General features: G+C 40.3%; 1 protein-coding gene across 4 annotated transcripts in view; it reads right to left on the bottom strand.

Moving 5' to 3' along the window:
• The window catches only part of ALKBH3 (alkB homolog 3, alpha-ketoglutarate dependent dioxygenase), an 81510-nt gene that overhangs the window by 55125 nt on the left and 8575 nt on the right, over window positions 1-17810 (bottom strand). For 3 of the 4 annotated variants that reach the window (XR_013929252.1, XR_013929253.1, XR_013929254.1), the window contains exons 7-9: window positions 15298-15507; window positions 6631-6729; window positions 4987-6089 (exon numbers count right to left, since the gene is read on the bottom strand). Coding sequence is in view for 1 of the 4 variants with exons in the window: in XM_080394247.1 (XP_080250373.1) it covers window positions 5997-6089; window positions 6631-6729; window positions 15298-15507 (402 nt within the window). In the remaining 3 variants the exon portion in view is untranslated. Of the gene's footprint in view, window positions 1-3568; window positions 6090-6630; window positions 6730-15297; window positions 15508-17810 lie in introns of those variants that run through there. The other variant, XM_080394247.1, reaches the window with a different exon arrangement.

The following is a 17810-nucleotide window of genomic DNA, read 5'->3' as shown; positions in this document are numbered from 1 at the left end:
AGAGATGGTGGTAACACAGCAGAGTTTTGGCTACTGCTGAGCAGCACTTGCACAGCACCAAGGCTGGCTCTCCAACCTTCCCTGCCCGCTCCCCCCAGGAGGCTGGAGGTGGGTGAGATTTTGGGAGGTGACATAGCCAGGACAGCTGATCCAAAGTGACCAAAGGGATATTCCACACCATATGATGCCTGCTCAGATAGAAATGCTGAGAGAGGAGGAAAGGGGGGGCATTTGTTATTTATGACATTTTGTCTTTGGGAGCAACTGCTACACACACTGAAGCCCTGCTTCCCAGGAAGTGGCCAAACATCGCCTGCTGATGGGAAGTAGAGAATAACATCTTTTGTTTTCCTTTGCTTCCATGTGTACAACTTCTGCTATTGCTTCATTAAACTGCCTTTATTTTGACCCACAGGGGTTTTTTTTCGTCTTATTTTCTCCCCTCCCAGATCTACTGAGGAGGGGAGTGATAGAGCGGCTTGGTGGGCACCTGGCACCCAGCCAAGGTCAACACATCACAAGGGCTCAAGCTTGGCCAGCTTACTGCCTGAGGTCAGCCAGTGCAGGGTTGCATGGCAGCCTGCCCTAGTACAAAGGCATTGCAGGAAACACACGCTCAGGGGCAGAGGACTGGCACTGGTAACTCAAGAGATCAGCTGTAATGTCAACCCACTCTTCAGCATGGATCTATGTGCTGTCTCCACCATGGGACTAGAGAGAAAGAATAAACTGCACCCTCCTGTGAACAGCAAAGCAACTGCACATGCAGCTATAGGCATAAACAACTTTCAGTTAAGAATCATTCTGGATCCAGTGAGCACTGTCTGTCTGGATGATCCCCTGTGAAATGAAGACTCTGCTCCAAGTCTCGTTCAGCCAGCAAAACCTCCTGAGCAAACAGAACAAGGTTTTTGTTTCTGTTGGGAAACCTAAATGGGGGCCATGCAACAGACCTCCTTGCTCCTTATTCTAATTAAAATGCTTTAATATGGTCCTCCCTTTCTTCACTTAAAACAAGGCCCCCTAGCTCTCCCAAGATGTGCCTTCCCAGCACAAGCTGTCAAAGACCCACCAGCTAACCTGTTCTTCAAGGAAGCTTGTAATAACTTTGCAAAGTCATACTAAATGTTACACAACTGAAGAATGAGGTAAATTAAATAGGGCAACAGGGGAGAAAGCACACATCTGTCAACTTGCTGAAGTAACTGGCCCTCTGCCTCTGGGCCAGAACTCTTAAAGCAACCGCTGCTGAGCCTGTATATATCCCTTACACATCACTCTCAGGCATGCTAAGAAGAGGAGTCAATACCCACAAGATCTCAGCAGAAGTTAGGCGCAGGGAAGACAGGCCAGTGAGCTCCAACTTAAACAAATGGCCCAGGTTGCTATGGAAACCTCAAGGATGGAAGAGAAGCACTTTGAAAACAAAATGTAGCCGGGCAGATTAAATACCCACTCTGAAAAGGTTTATGACCAGAAAAGGCAAAGTGGGTGTTAAATGCTTTTTAGCTAAGTCAATAGTAGCAGCACTTGAGAAGGAGGCATTGTGGGATTCACAGCACCCATCATACCTCTCCTACCCCAAACCCCAGGAAAAGTCTTCTGTACTTTGTCAACACTATGGTATGAAAATTCTGGATTCTTAACCCCTTCCTGGCACCCCATCTCCTTCTACATTACTACTGTAGCTACAAATTACTATATGTAGCTATATTAACCCCATCAGCCATGGTAAGTGGAAAATACATAGCTAGAATTAATCTGACACAGGAGGAATAAAATTAACTGCAGCTTTAAAGTTAATCAACACTGAAAATCCTAAAGAGGTGGGGTTTTTTTCCCTAAAAAAAAAATACAGCAGAGAAATGACAGAATTTTGCTGTTGATTTTAAAAGGCATGTGGCTCAGATCAACCTGGCGTGGCCCAACAGTGTAGTGTTCAATCGGATATACTCTAACCTTATCAAGAGTTTGTGCTTGAATTCAAGTATTCTCTGATTAAATGATTATTGCAAGTAGCATGGAGACAGAGCATTTCCTCTCACCGGTATGGTTAATTAATAATGTTAACAATTATATAGGTGTTAAATAAATGAATGGTTACGTATTTTTGATGGAACCAGTCATAACAGCTCCACCCTGCATGCTCCCTCAGAGTCGCAGGCCACCCTACCTCCTTACTGAAGACAGCTTCCTGCCGGCTCCTTGTCATCAGGCCTTCCCTGCTCCTTATCATCAAGCCTGAGGGCCATTATGTTTTGGAAAAGGTATGGCTATTTTGGAAAAGCTTAAAAGGGAATCTTAACAGGGATAAATAGTTTGAAGGCTACAAACAGTTTTAAGAAATGCAATTTTTCAGCTCTTCGTGGAAGAGACACATACTCTGCTGAAAAATAACACTTCAGAATGAAGCTGGAAAAAAGTAACCCCACAGTTTATATATTCTATGTAAAAAAATATCAATACACCTGTAGCAGGGAACATATGAGAGGTAACTAAAGATAAATATGAACAAAAGACAATAGACATGACAGGGGAAAGGAAAAGGCAGCAAGAGGGAGTTTGGAAGACACAGGAAGAATACAGGGAATATGGAAAATAAAATTCACAGGCGCTCTGTAGGCAAAGCACCTCTTAGCATCTGCTCCACTACCTCATGTGGCCAGACTACTCCATGTGTAGATTAGTGAGTCTAGTGATAACAGCAAAACCAAAAAAACCCTAGGCAACCCCCCACCCCCAAATCCTCCATGTACATATAAGCCTTTGTTTACACATAAATGATGTATTTTACTTTACATTAATGTAATGTATTCTGAGTTTAAACCTATTTTCAAAACGCTGTTAGCTGGGAATATTGGACTGTCAAAACCGTCCTGGGAAGGAAGAAAGCCTTATAACTGAAAAATAAATCTTTCAGGTAGCATTTCTAGAAATACTGTTTTTAAATCCATATAACTAGGGGAGAGGTTCCTCCAGATATCTTTAAGTTAAAGAATGGAACCTAGCTACATATTTACCATTCTAAATATGCTACCCTCTGCACTTGACTAGAACAGCAGAAACAGCTGAATAGCAGCACTAGAAGTTGCCCTGGTTTCCAGTGAAAAATCTTTAGGTGCCACGAGAACACCACCAGACTCAAATCTCACTTTTGCACACATCCGTTCTGAGAACTGTAAGGGTGATTGCAGCAGCCAGGAACAAATTTCTACCTACAGGAAAAAATGTTTCTGCAGAAAGATCTCCTGAGATGTGGGCTGGAATCTCCTCTGCTCTAAGCCATTTCCTGCTGTCCCAGCAGACAGGAGGTTGCGATCTGCTGCCACCTGGCTAGGTGACTTTTTTGGGAGGAGGTGGGGGGAGGAAGGACCGACCTACGAGTTCCCAGTGGACAAAGAAACCTGACCTCTAGGCCAACTGTTCCCCTTGCAGCCAGGGCACTCAGGACAGGGGGAGGAACAATGCCAAGTGCCTTCTCCCCACTGTTAACCAGATTTGGATATAAGCAGTGCTCCCAGTTGACACACGAGACAGTGCAGAACATAGTAGACACCTGCAACAAAAATGTATCACCCAAGATTGCTCCATGGGGTACAGCATTTCTCTTATAAATCATTTTATTTATAAGGGAAGAAACCTTGGTCTTCTCCTAGATCAAAGGAAGTAAAGAAACTAAAACAAAATTTGCTAACATTATAAATTGAATCCAAGAAAGTAATTGAAAAACTGATCTCCCGCAACAGTATCAGCCTCCAGGGCCCTACCATCAGTTATGTGCCCAGCTTCATTGAATTCAAATGGGTTTGTAATTTCTATAGGCTGAGGTTTGGGGGTTTGAAGTTTCCGTCTAGTCCCCATGTCCTACTCTCTCTTGCAGCACGACTACTCTTAACACAGTGTAAATAAATGTAGCTTGAACAAACTGATAAAGGCTAAAGTGTTGCCTTGTCAGAATACCTGGAGAAATTAGCACTGCCCCTTGCTTAAGGAAAACCACTCTCTGTCAGGACTGCCAAACCTGGGCACACATACAGGGATGCGCACAAAGCTCCAGTTACCCAATGAACATAAACATGAAAGTAAGCATCTGCCTCCTTCAACAGTAATTCTCAGGAGATACATCACAGAGCTCAGATCTTAAATTCAAATGCAAGGAATTACCATTAAATATACTCCAAAAACATATTTCTATACAAACTGGGATGAAAGTGAAGACATTATTAGATAGCGAAGTAAGTTTTCTAATAACATTCATTCATTTTAGAATAATAAGCTATTTCAAAAGCTATATGGTGCTTTAGATAGAGAAGTTGCTTCTCGAGTTTTTTGATATACAACAAAAACAATTCTGCTCAATTTCAAAGCACAGGGATTGAAATGGCTCAACAGCCTGTCCTTTAGGTCATCAATAACATTAAAATGTAGGCATAAGTGAGTATTAACAACTTGACTGTTCTCATGAAATGAGAATTTTAAACTACAGCAGATGCTGGGAAAGAAAACAAAGATATTTTCTAACCACCAACTAATTCTTGGACTGAAGAGGGATGCTTGCTTAACAATGTTAACGTGTTACAAGGCATGAGACATTTACCCATGCTTAGATCCTACTTCAGGCAGAAAATGAAGACATACCAAACTTGTATTTTCATCCAGTACAGTGGATGCCATTTAGCTGCAGTGAGAACTTAAACATGTAGGCAGCATACCCGACAACACCCAGACAGCAGTCACCAGCTCCTGGTCCCTACCAACAGCTGAGACATATCTAGGATGGGCAAACTTGAAGAAATCCAGCACGTCAACCTAGAATCAGGTCTGAGCTGCTAGACTGTTTCTCTGTAACAGCAGAGGCTTAAGAGATAACCCTTCAAGTAATATTCTTGACTGCAATATGCATTGACCTAGGAGCAGTAACACCAGAGTGAGTGCTACACCTGGTGCTACTAGACTCTACTTAGTGTACATTTGCAACTGACTTACATTGTGATTATAATAAATCGGCTCCAAATCTTTGGACCGGTTCTTCTGGGTATCAAATCTGACAGCACAAGCCTCATTTTTAGAGACATTGGCATTTCCTGTCCCACCTGAAATCACTGGAAGCTGCAAAGTAGTTGTGCTAAAAAGAAAAACAAAAAAGAAATGTAAGAATTTCATTAGCGAATTCTGAAAGTAACGTTTTTCATCTCTTTTGTGTCTATTTTCCTGCCTATGACACAGAGGTAACAGTTTTAAGCAGCAGGGATGGAGGACTGTTCATACCCAAGCAACGCGCAGCTTCAATCTGGCTGAGGAGGCTGGTGGCTAAGGTCTCTCTGTCGTTTGTCTTTGTCTTGTCTACATGGATAAACAGGATGAAGTCTGAGCACTCAGTGCATAGCAGAAAGGAGCTTTGACCCTCTGTTCTACTAGACACTATTATAATTCAAGTAGTTATATAAATTATGAAACCGATTGCTTCATTGCAAAAGACTTTGCAACCTTCAAAGAAAAACAATGCTCTATCCCTTTGTGAAATGAGATCACTGTGAAGTGCAGCTTTCTCATTTCTGTACGCACAGCACACGTACAGCTGGCTTCACATGGAAGAATCCTGTCCTGTCATTACTTAGAACATAGATCACTACTTGGGGGAAAGGGGAGACAAGAGAAGGTGCAAAAATAACTGCTCACTGAATCTTTCTGCTCCAGTCAGTACCTCTCAGATCTTTCATGTGCTTTGTGTTCTTTTAAGAATAATCATTGCTTTTTCACAAACTTAAAGCCTGTGATTTAGTATCATCTAATAGCATATCACTTATGAAAACAAAACAGCACTGTCCACATAACACAGGCAGCTTCTGATTGTCAAAGATCTTCATAATATCGATTCTTTTCCACATCAGGTATTTCACAGAAATCTATTCCTGTAAGGCTTCCTTCAAATCTGTAGCAATCTGAGGCTCTGGATCTGCTGTGGGTTTATATTCAAAAATGCCCAAAGTGCCTCTTCACTTCCAAACTCCATCAGCTTCTGAATAAATGATCCTAAAGGTCAAGTTTATCCGTGCATCTCTAGAATGATATTCCTTCGGCACTCGATGCTGTAAGTGGCATTAGAAAGAAAAAACAAAACACCAAAAAAACAAAACCAAATACGTGAGCTTGTGTATTTAAAATACAGTTAATCAAACAATGTAAAAAAACCTTCATTCCTGTGATGGCTTTTTATTAAGATTTCTAAACATTTATATAAGGCAAAACCATCATGTTCTGACTGTTCAGGGCCACTGAAAACAAAAGGTCTTTGTAAATTACTGTAGACTTCTTAAATTAAGTTGCAACTTTTTTATATTCCAAGTTTCTAAATTGATTTTGCTCTTTCAGCTGCAGGCTGCAACCTTCATGGCTGAACTAAATGAGGAACATCTGAGCTGATACTGATTACATCACTTAGCACTTGAAAGAAAACCCATCGTTTCTGTGGGTGCTTTGAAATTCTGAGGCAGAAAGCAGTATTAATGCTCTGGGAAACAATTGTGTCACTGGAAGCAGAATGTCCCATACCTTTATGGGAGTGCCTCTTGCATAGTTAGAAAACTGCACTGCAGCAAAGCATGCAAACAGTGCCAAGGAGTTCCTTACCTGCCAGTCCTCCTGGGTAGCTCCTTCCATCACCAGCAGAGTCCCATGATCAAGTGGCATTCTTAGTCTTTCTACGTAAGTATAGTCTCCATTCTCTTCCTAAAAAGAAACATTAGACACTGAAGAAGCAGGCATGTGCATATGGTAGAAAACCAGTCCTCTATAGCAGAGCTTAAAAAGCTGTGAGGGGAGAGAAGGAGAGGAAGCCCTTACAAGATCTACCTAAATCTCTCTGTTACCATATTTCACAAAGAGCTCAGGAGCCAAGCATTTAAGGATGAAAGAAGCCACTGCGTCTCACTGCTGGTACAAGACAGGCAAAATTCAGCCAGTTCCTACAAGTAATGCAAAATACTGGAGCAAGGCTGCAAACCTTTTGGGAACATCCACTCTTGAAATAAACCGTTCTGTGTGGAGACATTCTGCAACAGCTACCCTGATTCCAGCAGTTAACTACTCCACCAAAAATACACATCATCTTTTTATTATGAATTTGTCTTGTTTGGGACATTACATGTCAGTATAGTACTATTTGCTGGATGAAGAACTCTTCCTATCCAAAAAAAATCTCATTTTCCTATAGACCTTGTAAAACAAACTGTCTTAAACTTTATCATCACTAAACAAAACAGACTGCTAAACTAGAAGACAGATAATTTGCAAACTTTTGTTAAACCTTCAGAATATGCACAACTTTTTTCAAGCACAAATACAACAAATGGACACAGTAACATCACAGTATTAGTCTCACACATGCCACATCAGTGGGCGTAGCAACTCTATTGCTTTGCACTATCCCTTCCAGTTTTAAAGTAGACTAATACAGTACTAAGCCAAATTGCTTGGAGAAGTCTATTATGCCAACACAGCTTTCTTTGTCAGTCATGACAGTAACCTCCTCATGAAATCATATTATATGTGACACGAACTATTTTCCAAAATGCCACATGGGCAGGTATTATAATGCTCTATGTACTCCTTTAATACTTCCTGATTTTAGCTTTCAACAGCTACAGAAAAAAATCGCTGCAAGCCTTAACAACTTCCATTTAACATCCTGCCTACTTAACGTTGGCACTTTGATTATTTCATTAATATTGAAATGTGAATAGAAAAGCCAGGATATCCTAAATACAGAACAGCAGTATATATCTTGCCTTTTATAGATCTCTACTGCCAGCTTTGCAAGCTGTCTAGAAAGAGCGGAAAGCAACTCTCTGAAATAAGGAATTCAGGAAAATTTCAGATAGGAAATCACCTGCAAAATACAGAGATTATTTTAGAGAGAAGGGGAGTTAAGAGAAATGTTTTAATATGTGTTGAAAGGGAGGGGACTCAAGAGGTCCTTTATTTTTACGTTATAGAAAGTCATAGATAGCTTGAAAGTGTAAAGTGAATAATAAATGTCCTCCTCTGGAAAAAAAGAGTATGACAGGTTCTCAGTCCCCACAAAGTACAAGTGCAGGATTAACCTTGTTCTGAGTATACTGCGTACAACAAACAGCCTGAATGCGTGTTTGTTATTGCACCACTGCCTCCAGAAGCAGAGATTATTGGTGGTTTTTTTCCAAAGAGATCACCAAATCATTTATTTGTTCTTGAAAGAAATGCTGGAAACACACAATTACTACAAAGAGATGAGAAAAAAATAATTAGGCCAGCTCTGAGGTTCTAAAGCACGACAGTGTTCCTGTAAGGGGCCATATGCCATTGACAATTGCTGAACAAATGCTTCAGGTTTTTTATTTTTTAATTACTTAGGCACTACTTTTTCTTCCAGTTTCTTATAATGGTTCATGGACTCCTAAAATAACACTTGCTGAGTGTTTAGGAGCAGGCAATGCTCAGTTACTTCATACCCAGCTTAAGGCAGCAATTACTCCAGACTCAACAAAACCTGTTACTACCAGAGTGGCATTTGTCACATCTGCCATCTAAAATGACGCTGTACTGGGGTTGGGATGATGAGAAAAAAAAAAGAAAAAAGAGGTATGAGAGTTCACCACTTATGCCACTTGTAACAGAAGCAGATCACAAAGAAGCTGGAAATAATGCAGGACAACCGAGACTGGGAAAAAGGAATTATCACAGTAAAATTTAATCCAGCTTGAGGTGCAGGTATAGTTACCTTACACTGACTAATGCTCCACATTTCTGAAACAGAAACAAAGATCCCCAGGCTTCAACTGAGTTAATTCAGGAAAACTAACAAGGCTCTGCACAGACTCAACAGACGAAAACATTAATGGGCCATAAAAAGGCAGACATAGCCTTTGGAGAGCCGTTAAAGACCCAACAGCTCTCACTCAACACATTTTAATGCTTTCACAAAAACTCACACTTTCAAAAACCCCAACTTAACTTCCTTGAAACTTAATTGTGCAGTGGCCCAACTTGATGCAGGTTTGTCTTTTTTAAAGTTCATAGCTTGCTGAAAAGCTCAAAATAATGAGGTAAAGTATCAACCACCGGGAAAATCATGTCCTGGACTTAAAGCAAAGTTTGATTTTCAGAAGAACAACTGGAAGAGTGTGTGTGTGTGTGTATAAAGAAGATGCAGACAGAAGGAAGACTGCAAATCCCCTAAAATGCAAAGGAGCTTGGTTAGGATCAAATAAATTCCCAATAATAAAAAGCATCACTTAATGTAATTAACTACTTATTTACAGCATTGACACTTTCTGTTCATGTCTGGGACTAGAAGCTGTAGTAGTACAGAATGTTATTCAATCCTGCTGGTGCAACTGGCAGCACTGGCTGGCAATTCTGGATTTCTGCATTTCTTGGGGGTACCTAAGGACCCAAGGCTGTGCCAGTGGTTGGTTAATTAAGCTCACCAAACCTCTGGAATCAGGGAGTGCTGAAGTCGTTCAGAATCATTTGTAGCATGCATTCTTTGCAAGGAAAAAGCAAGACATACTTTTAAGCTTCTATAATTACTAGTCATTTATCTTGCTCTATTAAAAGTAAGGTGTAATGACAGAACTTCAGAGGAAACAAGGAAAAAATTTCAAAAATAGGTATCATAAACATGACTGCTGATGAAAAGCAGAGCAATACCATTGCTCTGCTGTTTTCTGTTTCTCAGGTTTACATCATTTTACTTTATGCACAGACAACAGTGGACTTATGTTTATCTCTTGCTCATCCTGATTAAAAAGGAATTCTTCTAAGACAAATTATTTAGGAGAAAACATCCTTTTAGCTTAGAAAAGTCAGTACGTAAAAGTAGCCGTTACTTTCCATTTCAAATGGGACAACTCTGAGCTTAGTTTTACTTAGAAAAAAGAGATTTTTAAGTCAATTGGTTTTGCAGAGGCGGCAAAGTTAAGACAAAACGTTTTTACTGTCTTACATGTTTTTACTAACACTGTCCCACAAATCTCGTTTCATAACTTTTATCTCTAGAGCTGATGTTAGACATTCAGAAAACTCAGTTAAGTTTCACAGGTCAAGAAGTTTATGAAGGAAATTTATTCTTGACATCTATGGAGGAAAAGACTTTTTAAAAATACTGATAATAACCATGCAAAGAAATGCATTAGGTAACTTCTATATGGCCACTTCATAACTCTATGTATGTATTACAAAACTAGCTATTTCCAAAAACAGGTCTAGTAAAGCAACTGTTCTACTACTTAGCATATTAGAATTTTCATAATCTTCAGTTGCACATTTAATACAATCTAAGCTGTACACTGTCCAAGTACACTGGCTAAAACATTTTTTTATCCTTAATTCAAGTAACTACAGTTAATAAGTGATGAAAGCTCAGTGTGAAGTGATAGGAAGTTCTGCATATAAAATCTACAAGTATTCCTCACTCCATCAAGGTTTTTTTCTTAAAATGGTATCAAAATCAAAAAGGTAAGAAAGAAAGAAGATCTAGTATAAATCTATATAAATCACCTAAGTTTGTTTCTTAAATCTCAGGCAAGTTTATTAAGATAGTAGTACAAAATGGATTCTGGATAGGGTGGATGCACTTTCTATTATAAGGAAAAGTAAATGGAAACATCCTGTAGAAGAATGTTTAAATAATAATGCAGTTATACATGCAAACGATGCAAAATTATTGTCAAAGGTTAAAGTCAGCAGCCTTCATGGAGAATGCTGGCTTCTAGTCTTCTGCACTATCTGTTTATTACCGAAAGAATTATCCTTACAAAACCTCTGATCTTGCATTTTTCAGACTTCCATCTTGCTTGTATCCCTCTTTTCCAGTTTAGTCCTCTATCACCAGCTGTGGAAACGCTCTCCTCCACAACAGCATGGTTTTATCTGTCAATAGTTCTGCATTTTTACCTGTTTATTCTCACTACTTCTGACAACATCCTCACTGCAGCTCTATTCTTTACAGATTCAGTAGGAATGAATATCGGTTATATTGCCCCTTCCTCACATAACCCACTTGCCAGCCTGCACAGAACTATCTTTAAACACCCCCATTAGTCTTTCTCCAGCTGTCCTAGCAGACTGCAAGTGAAGTACCTCTAAAGCACTCGCATCTTCCTCTCTGCTTCTCTACAGCTGCTCAAGTCCTGCCAATACTGGTGGACAACACCTCCTCCTCTGCAGCCACTGCTGTCTGCAAGTCTCCTTCGTGCCAGTCTAAAAGTCCAACCCTCCTTGTCCTGATCCAAGCCTGTTTTCTAGTGTGCTCCATATTTTCCCACGTTCTTCTTCAGTTAGGCCTGTTAGGACATGAAGGGTTATTTTTTCAAAAGTACTAGGAGATCTTTAACTTCTGCTAGAACAGCTACTCAAGGACAAAAGAGAAGGATCATGTTTTAGTGTTTCATTTGAAGGACAGACCCACGTGAAGGCTAATTCTGAGAACACCATGAACATCCTGCTATTATCTAACACACGTGTGAAGTTCTCTCCCTTCCCCAGTACCCACCAGTTCCCTTGGTTACTGATGAAAGAGCAACCTGACAGCTGGCTTTCCAACTCCTTCAAAAGATCACACGGCAATTTGTTGGACAACTACACCCAGCTGGTCCTTATGGCACCCAGACCACTGCTACAGAGCACATCCCATGGGGATGTGGGAGCTCAGTGGGACATTAAATGTCCTTGAACTAACATTTCACATTCAGCTTCCAGAAAGACTCAATGAGATAATCTGGCATCGTCATCACTGAGTTGAGCAGTGATAAGCAGCACAAAAAATGGTAGTGACACTGTACCAGAAAGACCCATCTACCACAGTGAAATAAATCAGTCTAGGACAATTAAGTCATGCATGAGCAGGGGTCTTGAGGCTGTGTGGAGAACAGGAGGAGGTCACAGTGGGGCAGTGGTGACAGTTATGCTGTGGGCAAGCACGAGAGGACTTGACTAAACCAACAGATTGTGTGTGAACCGTGTACGAGTCACCACTCTAAACCAAAGCATTCATCTCATGGCTTTGGTGTAGACAGGAGCCACAATGATGGGGGGCAACAAGGAGGCTTAAACAAGGTTTAAGTAGTTTACTAGAACTAGAAGTAGAAAATAAAAGAAATCAGATCACTGTAGACTGAACTACCAAGTAGGCATCAAAAAACCCCTAGAAACCATTTAAAGCAAAGGCAAAATATCAGTTACAACCACACAACTGGTCCAAATAAACAGTAAAAGGCAGTATTTAGAAGAAAGAATGCTTAAAAAGAAAAACTCCAGTGGGTTAAGTAAAACAGTTTCTGGTGGCATGTTAATTTCCATGAAAAGTCTCCTTAATTCCAGTGGAAAATTTACTCCTGAAATTATTTGTAGCTTTTCTACATGCAGTAGACTGAAATCTGAGTAAGAATTATTTCTACTTATCCACAAGGGATACTTGTTGATGCAGATTCAACTAGGCTACACATGTCTCTACACTCCTTTACCATTTATTATATGATGAACACTTACTCATCAAGTACAGTACTCGCCAAGAAGAAAAACAGAGGACTGAACTTTTCCTTCTCCTCACCTTAGAACCAAGGGAAAAAAACCAAACAAAACATTTGCACCTGAATAACTTTTTCTTTTTTTCCACTTTTTGTCAAGGAAAAATACAGAGAAAGGATAAAAAGATTTCCTTTTGTGACAGTTTCAGAGCGGCCTATATAACTGCCACCAAATTCCTGAGACAAAGGTCAACATTCACACAAATATGCAAAAAAAAATATCCAATCCACCAACATTACTGGTCATTTTTGCAGTTAAGAGAAACAGGATTTTGTTCTCTAATAAGTTCATCCACATTTCAAGATATAATATGGAAAATACTTGTGCAGATACTAACAGGAACTGAAGGCTCTGAGGGTTCTGATCTAGTATTCCTTCAACAGCCATTGTTATTTCTTCAATAACCATCTTGTAAGATGTTACCTGACTTGCAGTACATACTGTTTTGTACCCAGCACATGATCACACACAGGCAACCACTTCAGGTTTTTTTCTACTACCATTTATCCGTAGTGAGCTTTTACCATAGTATTTCTCATCTTGTATTTTCATTACACCTTTCCATCTTTCAGCTCAAAACAGTTAAAAGCACTTACAAGAACAGAGGGAAGTCAAGGTCTTTGAAACTCTAGAATGTGAAATACTAGAATGTTGGCTCACAAAGAGGTTTAATTTTGGGAGGAAAAAGATTTTCTTTCTCTTTTGCTCCTCACTGAAATCTAACTCTGAAAAACCCCATGTACTGGTGATACTGGCAGATTACAAACCAGAGAGAGGCTGAATGCCTATGATGACTTAAACTGAATCCCTTTTCCCTAGACTACATTCCTCTTCCTGTAACTTGCTTTTGAACAAAACTTCAAATATCTACAATCAACTTTAACTTTCTCTTAATGAAAGAGAGAATGCTGTATTACAATAGAGTATGAAAATTACTTCTTTGGTGATACAGCCTGAAAGGTTGTAATTTCCATCAGAGCCTCTTGTAACTCCCATTTGGCAAAGCATCTAGTGTCATAGGATGCTCTCAGAAAATTGCAGGCTTTGGGAATGTGCAAAGAATACATAATGTGTGCCATATAATTATTAAGTACAAGTCCCTTAGGCACAGGACGCAGTTAATAGCAACTTATTCAAAGATCACTCTGCACATGGGGATCATACTTCAGAAACAGGTATGTCACACTGGCAAAAGGAATACCTTTCATAGGTAGCAAGACTCAGCTAGTCAGAAGTATCAGGTCAGAAGCACTGAAGAAAAGAAATGAGGAGAGCTTGAGGGATACATCTATAGAAAATCATCCATCTCAGGAAGAAAAGGAAAGAAATCGTGCAGCAGAGACCAAAGACGGTGGCCAATTATGAGTGGCACAAGCTGCATTTCCCCCTTTGCTCACAGTGGGTGTCTTTTCAGAAAATAGCAAACGGAAGACAGACATCTTGCTCAAGAACTGGGTCTGATTTTGAAGAGGGAAACTGCAAAGTTTATACTGAAATATAAGTGGCCTTGATTCTGATCCATCAAAGAGGAACACATAACACTTCTAGAAATTAATCCAAGCACTGTTTACAGCTTCCCAGAGGAATGAATTTTCCAGCTGACATTTTGTTATCATCACAGCATCAAAGATACTTACTCATGCTATGTCCACTGATATGATGCACTGCTTATGTGATCTCATGCTCAGGGACCAGGAGTAAACTCACTTCAGACAACAAAGAATTTACAAATTAGAGAACTGGTGAAAAATATAAATTACTTATTTTCTGGTTAAAAATTCTGACCTTTGCTGTTCATGACTAGGTGACCCAAGGTGACTCTTGATGGGCAGCCTTCAGTATGCCAGCATACAGTTTTCTAACAGGCTGATAATCATCACCTTTGCTTTCTGCATTACTTACTCAGAATAAATAGCAACATAAGCAGACAGCAAACTTCTTCCCGAAGTCCTCAAAGACTACACACACAGAACAGGCATCTGAGGCAGGATACTCTACAACGAGGCCTGTATCCTCAACATAGGAATGTGCGATTCCTTTACTTGGGTAAATACAAATTACAAAATTTAAGTTGTCTTGTAAACACAGCATTTTATCTAGAAAGAGTATTAACTACTGATTCACCAGTTCCCAAAAGGATGTTCCACACATGTCTCCTTATCAAAGTAAAGATCTCTGTTTAGCCTGTGCAGTATGATGTGACAGTTTGGTATTTTATGGAACAGAAACAATCTCCCTCCCTATGTTCACTGTCCCTCAATCGCAACACACACAAGTCAAAATGCAAACATTATTAAAAGGCTTTTTACTTAGAAGAGCAGTCAGAGCTACTCTTCATCCCACACACACTATGAGTTACACAATGTTTGCCCAAGTTTAAGAAAATGGTATCAATTCTTTGGTTCATTTACACAGTGAAAGTCCCCTTCCATCATCACTTATTTCATTGTAAATAATGGGAGATGCCCTTGTTTGGGCAGCAGAGTGCCCAGGTTGCAATTTCACTGCAGCACTACACTGTTGCACATTATTAGCGTGGTCCCTTTCCCACCCTCAAGACATCATGTCCCATGTGACAAGACTTCCTGATCCCTATGCTTACTCCACGGAACTTTACAAGTTGTGCTTTCATTAACTACATGCTTTTAGTAATTAAGTTCTCTAAACAGGTGGAAAACACTAAACATATTAGTAACTATAGGACTCTCTCAATGTGGTATGAACACTCACAGGGGAGGGTTTCTTCCTCATCTCAAAGGTCCGGGTAGCACCAAAGCTGAGCGAGGCAATGACAGGATTTTTTCCCAGCGATGGTTCATCATCACTGTGCCAGTCTACGCTATCCTTCTCATTTCGGTAGAGGTTGCAGAGAAGAGAGTTGAAGGTGTAGCCAGTGAACTCTTCAATCCGCTCCTTTAGCATGGTCAGCAGAGGATGCCACTGTCATCAGCACAGCAGGCGTAGGGTAAATACAATGAAATTGGGACAGCAGCAAATAATGTAAGACACAAAGGCAAAACTACTAAGAAACAAAATACACTGCACTTTTAATTACAATAAACTTGAAGTCAAATAAATGCCTCTGAAAAAATCTGACTATATTTTTAGGAAAGCTGAGGAATGGGCTTTATGTGAAATATGCATGTCACTTATTGCTCAATACTAAATCATCTCTTAAAATTATGAAGCCAACCTGCCCTGCCTTTCCCACTAATGCATCCAGCCACCCCAATTAATTGAAAGGTGAGGAAGCAGAGTAAAATCTGCTTGAACTGACCACGGATAAACATTGGGAATTCTTAACTAAGACAAAAAGTGTGCAGCTTCTCCCACGCATAGCTGGTCAAGCTAGAGGAGTTTAACACAGGAGTCTGATAACATCTGAGTTACGTGGCCACTGCTGGCAGGCACAGCACATCCAGAAAGTTGCGATCAGTGACTAAATGACACCCTCTCAATCATCTGCAGCTGCTGACGCAGAACAAGAGACAACAGTTTGCCTAACGCTGTCACAGTATGGCCCTCTGTCCCTGCTCTTAGTACAACTTACTGAGCCCAACTCATCACCTCTTCGGGTTTGGACTTCAACATTGTAACTTCTCAGTGGTTGTAAAACCAGCGTCACAGGCCCTGGATTTCATCCTTCCCTTAGCTAACACCTTGCTGAGCCCCACAGCCCATGACAGCTCCATTACAAATCAGCCCAGTGAATCATTATTTAATGTTACAAACTTACATCATGACTTTCATCTGTCAGAGTACTTTTAAGTACTCCACAAGTATATATAAAACAAAGCCGCAGCAACATAGGCCAGAATTTTTGCCCATTATATAATCAGAAACACAGATCGGGAGAGGATAAAGAACTGATTCCAAACCTCCCAGTGTATCCCTGGCAGAAGGACGAACAGACAGCAGGAATTATTTCCTAGTATCCACCACTATCCACTGAGTCTGCAGCACCTTCTTTCTAGGCTTACCTATGTTTAAAGGGGTTTTAACCTATTGGCTACGCTGCAGGAGCCTCAACATACCATCAGTTAGGGGTATTTCTAGCTAAGTCACCCCTTTGATGACTAAGCATCATATCAATAATTAATTATACAGAAACAGCCTACAGCTGTGGGACATGTAGGGAAACCAGCAACACCACTCAAAAAAAGCTATAGCTTGTAATTGAGCAGCCTGACTGCACAGTGTGCGCAGGACATATACTGCAATGGCAAAGAGTCCCAACAAGAACTACTGAAAGCACTTTCCAGTGACCAACTGGGATGGATTCTTTAAATTCCTATCACAAAAGTATTTATTACTAAAAATGTTACCATATGGTGAATTTTACAGTTCAGTGGAAACTCCATTACAAACCTGCAGCAGTAGAAATAATTTTACTGAAACATTACTGTGTCACCAGCTACATCGCTGCTTACAAAGAAACATTTTTCTAATACCAAAATTCATTTAGGCACGAGCACTGGATTATACCTAGCAGGGCTGCAATCACACCCAGTCTTACCAAACAAAAAAGGAGAGGCACAAAGCTAATTACTTCTACAGATCAAGTGTTCAAGGTAGATATAATTGGTTTTGTTCAAGCTGTGCCCTAAATTACATTTTACTTTGGATATTTTTGTGATATAAATCCTATTCTACAGATAAGGACTGTGCGCTTTACACCATTCACTGCTTCTTCCAGGCTGCAGGAGCTCCCACTTACAAAGCCGAGTGAAATGTCTGAATGTCTGTGTGCAGGCTACCCGTGTACCTGCCTATGGGCAGTTCCCAGCCAGTGGCAGGGCTGGCTCGCAGCTATGCAACATTTGCCAGCGCATCTCGCTTTCTGCTGGAGTTTCTTTCTCTCAGTAAAAAGGAGAATTATTCAGGGATGAAAGACAGGATCAGCATGCATACTGAATTAGGCCTTATACCTCTTGGATGAGAGAAACAAGCCAACGGTCCAATGAGTGCTAACTCTGAACTTTATGCAAGCTGAACTGAAACTGTGAATTCAGGGTATATAGGCTCTATCCAACCTCTGAGCAGCAATGGCTTCCACAAGTGTCAATTCTGAACAGGATTTAAATCATTAGGGTACAGCAGAACGATTTTGCAGGGGCACTTCCAATTCCTAAAGCCATTCAGCTTGCAGAAAAAGTCCATTTAAAATAACTTTCCACAGATGAGTACCAAAAAAAATGCATGTGTTTCCACCACAAATTCCACAGGTTATGAAATTTTTAAAC

This window comes from Falco punctatus (assembly GCF_963210335.1).
Source record: "Falco punctatus genome assembly, chromosome: 7".
NCBI lineage: Eukaryota > Metazoa > Chordata > Aves > Falconiformes > Falconidae > Falco > Falco punctatus.
This window is presented reverse-complemented; position numbering and strand designations above follow the sequence as displayed.